This window comes from Zea mays, chromosome 2, assembly GCF_902167145.1.
Source record: "Zea mays cultivar B73 chromosome 2, Zm-B73-REFERENCE-NAM-5.0, whole genome shotgun sequence".
Classification (NCBI taxonomy): Eukaryota; Viridiplantae; Streptophyta; class Magnoliopsida; order Poales; family Poaceae; genus Zea; species Zea mays.
The window spans coordinates 118,163,646-118,175,615 of record NC_050097.1 but is presented as its reverse complement, the minus strand read 5'-3'; the positions used below and the strand labels follow the sequence as shown (position 1 = coordinate 118,175,615).

General features: G+C 41.4%; 1 protein-coding gene across 2 annotated transcripts; it reads right to left on the bottom strand.

Annotated features, from left to right (window-relative positions):
* Positions 1 to 4,234: 4,234 nt before the first annotated feature.
* Positions 4,235 to 9,052, bottom strand: LOC103646898 (long chain base biosynthesis protein 1a). 2 transcript variants are annotated; one of them, XM_008671523.3, is made up of 7 exons: positions 6,401 to 6,553; positions 6,225 to 6,319; positions 6,014 to 6,105; positions 5,084 to 5,177; positions 4,931 to 5,003; positions 4,719 to 4,851; positions 4,235 to 4,440 (listed from the first exon to the last, which is right to left on the bottom strand). In XM_008671523.3, the coding sequence occupies exons 1-7, from the start codon at positions 6,510 to 6,512 to the stop codon at positions 4,266 to 4,268; spliced, it is 774 nt and encodes a 257-aa protein (XP_008669745.2). In that variant the 5' UTR covers positions 6,513 to 6,553; the 3' UTR covers positions 4,235 to 4,265. The 2 variants fall into 2 exon arrangements, 1 of the variants encoding a protein (XP_008669745.2); XR_004856315.1 differs by lacking the exon at positions 6,401 to 6,553 and adding an exon at positions 8,250 to 9,052 and having other exon boundaries at positions 4,245 to 4,440.
* Positions 9,053 to 11,970: the final 2,918 nt, after the last annotated feature.

The window sequence follows — 11,970 nt, the reverse complement described above, 5'->3', positions numbered from 1 at the left end:
TTCCTAATTAATCAGCCAAGGGTGTCCATAAACCCTTGTGGTAGCACTGTTTTCCCGGGTGGTCGCTCCATGTTCCAATTAACATAATGATCTTATCATGAACAGTAATAACAACGGATAACAAAAGTATAATCATGAATAATGTATCTTCATACCCAAAACCACATAAAGCACTAGCAAGTACTACCCAAAAAGTTCAGTGGTAAACAAGGTATAAAGATAATCAAACTAGGGTAACCTATTGGGTCCCATCAAAATTAACCTATGCAGATCATTATGATTAATTAGAACATGGGTGGGTAAAAAGAAGTGATCAAGGGCACAACTTGCCTAGGACTTGAAATTCCAGGTACCAACTTGCTCTTCAGATGACACGTGACCTCGCTCTAGTCGTAGCAATACAAACAAACATTGTATAGGAAAAAATTAACATTACACCAAACAGAAGAATAAACTGTGTGATAATAATCTACGCGCCAAAATGAGATCGTAGAAATAAGAACCACTAAATTCGGAGATACGGTTATTAAGTTAGGAATTTTCGAAATTATTTAGTGCTCAGAATAGATTAATCCTAATGAACAATTTTAATTCAAGTTTCATGGCTAAACACTGTTACTGGTTGGTAGACAATATTAATACAAAATTAATGAAACTGGAATGGATCAATTTGGACTTAGTATGAATTTTCTATGAATTAAACAAGTTTCTGGAATTATTTTTGTATTAAAATCATTTTCTATAATTAAATTTCTATTTCCATTGTTCTCTGGACTGGGCATCAAAAACAAAGAAATGCAGGGGCTAACTCGAAATATTTCCCAGACTCAGGCTTCCCACATATGGACGGCGGGTTGATTCTGTGAAAGTACAGGGGCTCTTTTACAAAACGGGATCGACGAAGGGGTATCTAGCCACGTGAGCCATCCGATTAGAGTTCAACGGATCGGATTAACTTATGACCTTTCATGAACCGGTATTGAACCCTAGCCATCAGATCGCCATCTGACAGTACACACCTACTCCGATCCGGACCATCGATCCTAGCACCAACGGCCAGATCCAATCCTCCAAACCGGTGTCCACTTGATCAAATCTGGGCCGCCAATGGCCAGATCAACGGCGATAAACCACCACCGTCTGAGCAGGGCAGCGCCTTGCCTCAGCTGCAGCGGCGCCATGGCCGCGCCACCGGACCTCGACGCCCCGGCAACCCGGTGCTCCCAACCAAATCCCATATGCGCTACACGAAGCACAGGGCAACGTGAACCGGTGGGGAAGGAACTCACCCGAAAACGCGACACAGTAGGGCCAGGCCACGGTGAGTGGCGACGGTGATGCTCCGATGAGCAATTAGGGCGCCATTGAAGCCCTACGTGATCAACCGCACCCATGAACACGAACCCCAGGGCACGGCGGACACCCCAGAGCATGCCTCCTACGGCGAATCGGTCGGCGGTGGGCCATACCCACGCCACGGTGTGGCTTTCCCTCCTTCTGAGCAAGCTTTTGCTCCCCGAGATTTCTGTGGCGTCTCAAGTTGATGTGGGCGAAGGGAGGCATGAGGGCCTGGGTTTTATGGTGCCAGTGCAATCCGAATTTGACTTGATCTCTATAATCGTGCACGCGTAGATCGGTTGATTTTGTTGGAGTCCGCCTCGATCGGAAGCTGGGAGGCGACTCTGACCGCGGGGTTTGTTACGCCAGCAGGGAAAGAGCTGACCACCTGGGCCCGCCAATCAGCGACAGAACGGGGAGAGCATGTAATCCACAGTGGAGACCGATAGGTGGCCCCTGGATGTCGGCGCAAGGCATTGCTGGGCTGCGCAGGTCTTGTGCGGCTGCCACCCCAGGCCCGCGTGTCGGCGCGCAGGTGACGAGCTGGGCCGAGGGTTCAAGGGAAGTGGGCCGGTGACGCTGGATTTGGCCTAATAGCATGAGGGCTTTATTTTACCTTTTTCTCTTATTTTCTGTTGTGTTTTAATTTCAATTTTATGCTTCCAAATCCAAATTTCAAACTCCATTAGAACTACACAAAAATAAATCTCAGCATGAGATGCAAGTTGTATTTATAGTTACTTTATTATTATTATTTTATTTAGGTAATATTTCCAATATAATGCTCACACACACATCATTTATTTTGAGAGAATATTATTTTAGATGTGTGGTCAAATTAAAAGTACATTCAAACATTTCATATTTTATTACTTATTTATAAGAAAATAACTTTTATTGAAAACCCTCATCAAGATGTTTCTTTTTTAACTTAATTCCTTTAAAGCATATGTTCCAATCATATAATTCATCATGGATTGTTTTATTAGACCTTCCATTCCAATATATATATATATATATATATATATATATATATATATATATATATATATATATATAATATAGGATATAACTTCTAGGGTAAGAAACTTCTTTTCTTAGAGGATTTTCTCAAAAATTTTGGAAAGTTTCACTAAATTATTAAGACCAGATTTTGAGGTGTTACACCAATCTGAATCCCTTAATGCGTCTTCCACCCTATATGGCTCAATAGAAGACACAAAAGAGTAATGTTCACAAAAATGAGCAACACGAGATCGAGTGGTTACCCTCTTATGAATATTGTCGAGGATGGAGTACACGGGGTTATTCGTTGTATTGCTTGGTGGACTCTTGGGTGTGGCGGTCTTGGACCCTCATCATCTTCCTTGTTTTGATCATTAGCATCTCCTCCTTGATCATTGTCCTCCTCTTGAGGTGGCTCATCCTCTTGAGCTTGATCCTCATCTTGAGTTGGTGGAGATGCTTGCATGGAGGAAGATGGTTGATCTTGTGCTTGTGGAGGCTCTTCGAATTCCTTAGGACACACATCCCCAATGGACATGTTCCTTAGCGCGACGCACGGAGCCTCTTCATCATCTAGCTCATCAAGATCAACTTGCTCTACTTGAGAGCCGTTAGTCTCATCAAACACAATGTCACAAGAAACTTCAACTAGTCCAGTGGACTTGTTAAAGACTCTATATGCCCTTGTTTTTGAATCATAACTAAGTAAAAAGCCTTCTACCGCCTTAGAAGCAAATTTAGATTTTCTACCTCTTTTCACTGCTACAGATCCTATTATATGAGACGGTTAATTTTCACTTATTAAGACATTTCTTAAGTGTCCAAATTTGATGGAGTCGCAAAAGATGTCCCACATTTAAGATGGTTACATAAGCGTCTTAAAAAGATATTACATAAACCGTCCAAAAAAGGTATTTGTTTAAGTCATTTTGTCCAATAACATGTATTAAATTATATTTATCTAAGACACTTTTTCAAAACAATTGTCGAGTATATGAACATTTTAAGTCACAAGTTATTTAGTAAATTGTCTAAAATGTTCTATATTAATAAGCGATTGCAATATAAAAACCGTCTTATTTAGGTGACTGATATTGGACGTTTTGGAAATCGTCTTATTTAGAAGACCAATATTGGACATTTTTAGAACCGTCTTAATAAGATTTAAACAAATTGACTTAAATAACAATATATTCTTCAATTTATATTCATTTGAGATGCCACATTATAATAATTTGAAAGAGAAATACATATATATTTAATAATAATATAATTAATATAATATAGATGAGTGCCAATCAATATTTCATACATAAGTGTACTCTAAATCCAAACCAAAACACTGAGATAATCTTGTAATTAGCCAAACAAACTGTGCAAGTGCGGAATACAGTGTACAACAGATTGATTTGCATCATGTCAAAACCAGATTGTCCAAGGGATACATGGGTTGCCGCTGCCGCACCCCTCCTGCCGATGTTCCATGACTCCATTCTTGCTAGCCACTTCGTCCCAAGCATTTCACCAAATAGTTAGGCCTCGTTTGGGAGCTAGGTAACAGCGCACCCCGGTCAGACACCACAGGTGGGGCATTACGGTGAAACATTAAGAAAAGCTGAGGCAAAACACTCACAGGAACTTCATAATGTTCAGCAAGGCCATGCCCAGACTTGCCAAGCACCCCAAAAGAATGACTCCTCCAGAATAACACGGAATCGATATTTCTCCTTCAACCTGACAATCTCATCCAAGGGGGCAATTTGGCCAAAATTCTGTGTTCACAAACCATGACGACTGTAAGAGAGGTTTCATGAATTGCCTAGGTTGCACAGGTTAAATGGACATTTTATTTTCCAAACTTTCATAAGGACATATAAAAAAAGACATCACAAATCAACACAAAACAATCAAAAGCACTGCACCTAGTAAATGGATTCTACAACAATGTAGCATCTAATCTTTTCAGCACGTTTATTTCCACGAGTAAGTTTTTCCAAAGTGCTTGCAAGTGAAGCCATATCATTGTGCTTGAAGTACACCACAGTGCTTCTTGATAGATGGAGACCATTTTGCACTGCCCAGTGAACACCCTCATCACTGCAATCACATCAAATATTGGCACAAATTTAGCAAGGGAACAGTCTAGAGAAGAAAAATAATGGAAAAACTACCCATGTACAATTAACTGACAGAGGAATAACAACTCATCAATAGACACAAGAAAGAGATGACAATGTTGTGCTAAAGCCTAAAGCTGAGCTGGATAAATCCATATTATGTCTAAAAGGCCAAGCATGCAGACCTCGATACATCAAACAAGTCAAGGTTCCAATAATACTTGTGAATTTCATAATTTTTTAATTCGGTGAACTTACGCGACTATGATATCTCCTTTCTTACAGAAGGCAGGTATCACACTGAATATTGTAGAAATCCCATATGAATAAAGAATGGAGTCTGGAGTCCCCAAAAATTTAGCTATCTTTGACTCATAGTCAAGATGGACATCTGTAAGAATACATTGGAAAGTTAAGTTTCTCCTCTATACTTTCAACCAAAGTCATTGTCTGAGGATGATAATACAGACCAATTGTTCCATAAAAACCACGTGGACCACAAGAACCAACACCATATTTCTCCAATGAACTGATGCAAGAATCCTGAAAGTCATTCGCTTTGTTTAGATATTCCAAAAAATACATACATTGAAATATTGTCAAGCAATAGAATTGTCTCTTACAATAATCTTTTCGTTGCCAATTAAACCGAGGTAGTTTGTTGATGCAAAGTTCACAACTTCTTTACCATCAACAATCGTAAGTGGTCCAGCGGCACTGTATAAAAGAAAAATAGAAGGGTTAATTCTGATCCTCAGAAGATCATATATGATGCAATCATAACTACTTAACATGGTAAACAATTGTAATCCATACTGCATGAATATTTGTAACACAACCAGAAATGCGTGAAGAAAAATACTGGTGAATTAAATAATATACACATATAACTGAAGCAGATTTTAGGGGATATTCAACAAAAAGAATATTCCATATATAGCAGTGTCTTCAAATAGAGCACTGTTATCACAAGGGAAGTTCAAGAGCTATTCCTATAACTACAGACTAGGAGAGCATATCATTGATGAAATTGCTGTTTTATTAGTGCAATGCATCCTAAGAAACAACATTACACTGGCTATATACATACAGCTTTGATGATCATACTGATATCAGGGAAGAGAGAATACAATCCAAGAAGCATGTAGCCATGTAAGCATTTGGGTAGCAAGGGTAAATGATATTCTATGTGGTTCAAGGTGTCCCTTGCTGCTTATTCACGAGTACATGGTTTAAATGTCATATAATCTAGCGAGTAAATGTTCAAGATTAATAGGTTTCCACACATGGCACTATTAAGTTAAGTGAAACTAGTATAAGAATTGCACCAACACTCCCACAGTTTCAAGAGTGAGACCATCCGGTTAATCCATATATGAAATGATATGTAGGATTACTCATGCAACAACAACCACAATGTACCCTAGGTAACTGTGAACTTACTTTAAGAAAAAATCCTTTATAGACTGCTAAAGTTCCAACAATGCGTCAACTGCTAGTTTGAACAAAAAAATCTGGTACAACTCCATCATAAACCAAGCTGTAGTGCAAACCTTTCCAATGTTGGAGCATCTATTTTGGCCCCCTCCTTGATTGGAGGGCATAGCGGCTCTGGCTCCCACTCATCACATAGCTCATCAATCTCCTGCAAAGACAAAATGTTGGCATTCAGTAACATGCTTCATGAAGAGACGACAAGAACGATACCTTCCACTATCAAGAATTATCTGGTTCTAGTAGTTACAAACGATAAGAACATCTGACCTTTTCAGTGAGTGGCTTCTTTGGTGGTTTGTAGCTCTTCCTGGAGAGCTGGAACACTATGACTGCAATAAGAAGCCCTTCCACGACCAAGTGACCTGAAAAATCCCGTGGCCACTGCGTGTGAGACACTAAATCTGCCGACCCATCTTATGAACACACGAAGAAAGAGGGACTACCATCAATATGGACGCCAAAGACGACTGCGCGGGCAAGGGGGCCATTAAAGGCAGCCGAGACACGGGCGAGCACCGCCGCTGTGGCATTCACAATGGGCAATGCCATGTCCATGTCCCCAGAAGCTTCCCTTAGGAACTGTTAGCGCCATGAATCTGCAAACAATGAAATCGGCAGGGAATATAATCTCGCTGAATTTAACCACATACCGAAGGAAGCAGTAAAAATAGAATGATGCTCAACTACGGTGTTTTGTAGAGGAAACTTAGGTTGGATGAAACCAGTACACAATTTTGTTGATCTCAAGTCAGACTAAGACTCACCATACCTACTTCCTATTGCTGATTACAACACCATAAGTTCCTAACTTGCAGAAGCTTTATGCAATTCTCCATGTCAATATAAAAAATAGAGCAAATCTAATTTATGGAGAACTAATCTAGTCCTCAACCTAATATTAATAAAAATTAGAACACTAAATGGTTAAAGGTAGCTGAGAGTACAGTGACAAGTACCAAACACTCTAAATGGTAGGGTTAAAGATAGCAGAGTAGCTTGGCACATGTTGCACGCATGCATAGCTTTGGCACCATAGATGACAAGTACATGGATCTTACACACTGCTAATTAATCTAGGACAGAGTACATGGATCCTACACATTGGTGTCAGAGACACAGGTGGTTCATACCATAGAGCGATGGAGCTCACAGTCCCAAACCCAAAGGAAGCTGGCACGATTCTCTCACACGGCAGATACAATATCTACAGGCGGCACAAGCGTACGACCCTAGAGAGAGAAACACCGGCATTAGAGGAGAGAGAGCGTGAGGATCAGATAAGCAATTTTCGAAATCAGTACAAAATCTGGACAGATTCTGAAACTGGACTTGGGAAAATCATAACTTCTAAACTGCTAAGCCTATGGTCATGAAATTTTTACACAAGCAAGATAAGGAAGTGAGCTACAACTTTCCTATATAACATGTCCACAGAAAACATGGTTTACTTTGTTAAATTAGCTGCACAATTAAAACTGTACCTATAGCTCTAAACAGCAATATATTCAATTTAGCTCCTATTTGGCTTCTACAATCACCATGTGCTTGGTACTTCAACTATTCTGACACATCGTCCTAAATTAGAGCTAAAACCACCTAGTTAATCACATAGATAGATTAGTATACTTCATAACCATGCACATAATTACTTCGTATGAGTTGCATCTTCATCCTAAGGTTCATATTGCAAATGAAGAACTACTCTAATGACTCTACGCATATACATCCATTCAACCTAAACTCGATTAGTAAATATCAAGTACTATGACCACTAAAGCGTAGAACTAACCCCAACATATGTCGATTCTAAGACACTCATGAAAATAATTTCATTCACATAACACAAACCAATTTACTAACGCTAGACTTATACATCCACTAGGACACCTGATACATACACTACACTTCAATCTAAGCTTTATCACGTCAATACAACTAGAATGTACCTAATTTATACTCTCTAGCATAACTATACCATCATAATTAAATTGGGATTCTGACAAATAAAGCACCTTATAGCAAGGCATTCCAATCAATATTCTACGCATTATTTGTTCCACACACAAATAGGATATATCTTTTCACACTACATCATGAGCAACATACTATCATACAAACAAAGGAAAAAGAGAGGAACCCTTCCCTAACGTCGCTATAGAGCAACACATATGCACCACATCCGATTTAGTGATCAGACACAGTACTCCTGTATGATATACAACATACTCATCATAACCAACATACTACCCAATTCATCTATTAACCACTATCTGTAACAATAAATTGGCTCACCGTTATTTGCCTGACTTGATAATCCACACAAACGGTGACACTCTCCGATTCAATCATTTCATCAAACATCTGGCACTTGTCGTACGGCTTGCCTCGCCACACAAATATGGAATTCCTCACATCTCGCACATTATGCACACATATATAGATAACATTAGCATCTAATAACTTGATTTTGGGTATTAATACTGGCGAGGAATGAACACAAGGAGAATCGGGTCCTCAACAGGATTCGACAAGGTCGCGACAGGGCTGCACAGATCGGGTGTAGTCCGCTGCGATATTCCGTCGAACACGTCGTGGGCGCGACACGAAGGGGTTTCTTGGTTATTGTTGCTCCATGTCCTTGGGAGTATGGGTTGTGGCGTCCATGGGAGAGGTTAGAGCCAGGGCGAGCGGCACTGTAGGGAGAGGAGTGGTCACGGCGCGCGTGCAGCTGGCATGGGGAGGATGCCGGCGTGCAGCAGGAAGGGGAGGTCGTCGTCCATGGTTGAAGTTGGAGCTAGGGCGAGCTCAGCTTGAGGAAGAGGATGAGGGAGGGGGCGCTGGCTAGTGGAGATGGGGGTGTCGGCCATGGAGGAAAAGGAATGGAGGGAGGGCGTCGTGGGGAAGACGAGCCATAGGGGAGGAGCTCGGCCATGGAGGGTGCCGTGGCAAGTGACGCCGACGAGTGCAGCCAGGGCGAGAGTGGTGAGGTTGGCCACCAGGGAGATGGCTGGGGGCGGCTGTGGAAGATGGCTGGTGTGGGGAGGGGGTCCGGCGCCGAGAGCTCGGCTAGGCGACTGGTGCTCCATGGGAGGGGCAGGGGACGACTTCTGCGTGGGGAGGGATAGAGAGGATGAGGCGCCGGTGAGGGAACTCCCAAGGAACGGCTGTAGAGGGAGAGGAGATGCGGACGACCCGTGCACTGGTGATTCGGCCACGATGGCTTCCAGCAAATTTCCATGAGCCGTGGAAAACTGGATAAGGGAGATAAGCACGACACGTACACTGATGGCATGACCATGCTGGCTCGATGGGATTTTCCAAGAGCGGTAGAGATAAGTTTGTGAAAGAAAACAATAATGTATCCTCTTCATTTTATTCAACAAAAGAACAAAATTGTAAATTCCAAAACAAAGGTCTAAACAGGGTATAACTGAATTAGATTACCCCGATACGGTTCGACGATACTTGGGATAATATTTAGGCGAGATATCAATGGATCAAACCAAACGATATTAGAGTCGATATATAATTTAAATAAACATTTGATTTAGTTGAGCCTAGACAATTTTGCCGCTATCTAAACATTCGGCTAGAGAACATCACAATTTATAACTCTACGCCTTGTTTTTCTTGGATATGGATCATGGTCGAATTTATAAAACTGAACTATTTCTGAAATCATATTTACGTACTCGATCGATCTGATCTGGATAGACTCAACATCTTGAAAGATTTTTTTAAAGTCTAAATTTCTCTAAATTTTTTTAACGACTTAGATAGACAGAGACAGATACGATATTAAAATCGTGATAAACGAGGATGATTAAAAATAGTGACCTTTACATTCACAACTATTACATGTTAAAGTCCGCACTCGTGGTCGAGCAGATGATAAACACCTGGGGTGTTACACGATCGACCTATGGTGAGTTTGGAAACCAAATCCCCTTGGTATCCAGGAGGGGCGAGGCTGAGGGGCACCCACGCCCAGCGAGGACAACATGTTGATTTCTCAAAGAACAAAGGGCCTTTTGCAAGATCATGGACGCTAACACATGTCCAGCTATGGAGGCATTCTGCAGGCCATGAAACGAGGGTGTGAGCCCATAGGGATTACAGTTTTAAGAAAGTATACTAGCCGAATTCATTATTTACTACATTTTTTCATAGTACGTTTTACAAAAATATCATATAAAGACGGTTTATATTTAGAAGTATCTAGTATAGCCACAAACATCTAAGACAGTTCTTATAGTCTAGATGACTCTAATAATATCTTTATTTGAGATGGTTTCATATACAAAAGTGTCTAATATACTAACCAGAATCTAAGACAATTCTTGCATTCTTAATGACTCAAAAGGTATATTTATTTAAGACGTTTTTCAATAACAATCTGTCTTAAATCAATATAAGACATTTCTTACGATGTAACTATCTCAAAATACTTTTTTATTAAAGACATATCTCAAACAAACCATCTTATCTTACTTATCACCATATGATAAACGACGCTTCTATAAAATGCACTGATATCCATCTTAAAATGTGCGTCTTAAATAAGCATATCTCTAGTAGTGTTTAACAAGAATAAAGCATTTGCTACCAAAGACTCTAAAATATGAAACGTTGGGCTTTTTACCGGTGAGGAGTTCATACGATGTCTTCTTGAGGATTCGATGTAGATATAACCGGTTGATGGCGTAGCAAGCGGTGTTGACCGCCTCGGCCCAAAACCGATCCGAAGTCTTGTACTCATCAAGCATGGTCCTTGCCATGTCCTTGAGTTCTATTCTTCCTCTCCACTACAACATTTTGTTGTGGCGTGTAGGGGGAAGAGAACTCATGCTTGATGCCCTCCTCCTCAAGAAAGCCTTCTATTTGTGAGTTCTTGAACTCCGTCCCGTTGTCGCTTCTAATCTTCTTAATCCTTAAGCCGAACCCATTTTGAGCCTGTCTCAAGAATCCCTTTAAAGTCTCTTGGGTTTGAGATTTTTCCTGTAAAAAGAATACCCAAGTGAAGCGAGAATAATCATCCACAATAACTAGACAGTACTTACTCCCGCCGATGCTTATGTAAGCTATCGGGTCGAATAGGTCCATGTGGAGTAGCTCAAGCGGCCTATCAGTCGTCATGATGTTCTTGTGTAGATGATGAACACCAACTTGCTTTCCTACTTGACATGCGCTACAAACCCTGTCTTTCTCAAAATGAACATTGGTTAGTCCCAAAATGTGCTCTCCCTTTAGAAGCTTATGAAGATTCTTCATTCCAACGTGGGCTAGTCGGCGATGCCAGAGTCAACCCATGTTAGTCTTAGCAATTAAGCAAGTGTCGAGTTCAGCTCTATTAAAATCAACTCAGTATAGCTGACCCTCTAACACTCCCTTAAATGATACTGAATCATCACTTCTTCTAAAGACAGTAACACCTATATCCGTAAAAAGATAGTTGTAACCCATTTTACATAATTGAGAAACATAAAGCAAGTTGTAATCTAAAGAATCTACAAGAAAAACATTGGAAATAGAATGGTCAGGTGATATTGCAATTTTACCAAGTCCTTTGACCAAACCTTGATTTCCATCCCCGAATGTGATAGCTCGTTGGGGATCTTGGTTTTTCTCGTAGGAGGAGAACATCCTTTTCTCCCCAGTCATGTGGTTTGTGCATCCGCTATCTGTCGGCGTTTCGAGACCGGGGGGTCCCTGGGCCGACGAGTAAAATGTTGCCGCGTGCCCCAGCCCAGATGGGTCGGCGCGAGACAGAGCGCGAAGGGGGGAGGAGACAGGCGTGAGAGGTGGAAATCTCGCGGCCTTCGTGTTTGTCCCGCGCCCAGGTCGGGTGCGCTTGCAGTAGGGGGTTACAAGCGTCCACGCGGGAGGGGAGCGAGCAGCCTCACGCGAGCGCCTGTCCCGTCCTTTCCCCACGCGACCAACCTTCTGTAAGAGGGCCCTGGTCCTTCCTTTTATAGGCGCAAGGAGAGGATCCAGGTGTACAATGGGGGTGTAG

Coding starts and splice junctions, on each gene's coding strand:
- LOC103646898 (XM_008671523.3), bottom strand. CDS start 6,512: ATGGACATGGCATTGCCCATTGTGAATGCCACAGCGGCGGTGCTCGCC. Junction 6,320..6,400: donor CTTTGGCGTCCATATTGATG/GTAGTCCCTCTT, acceptor GGGATTTTTCAG/GTCACTTGGTCGTGGAAGGG. Junction 4,441..4,718: donor AAAGGAGATATCATAGTCGC/GTAAGTTCACCG, acceptor ATGTGATTGCAG/TGATGAGGGTGTTCACTGGG.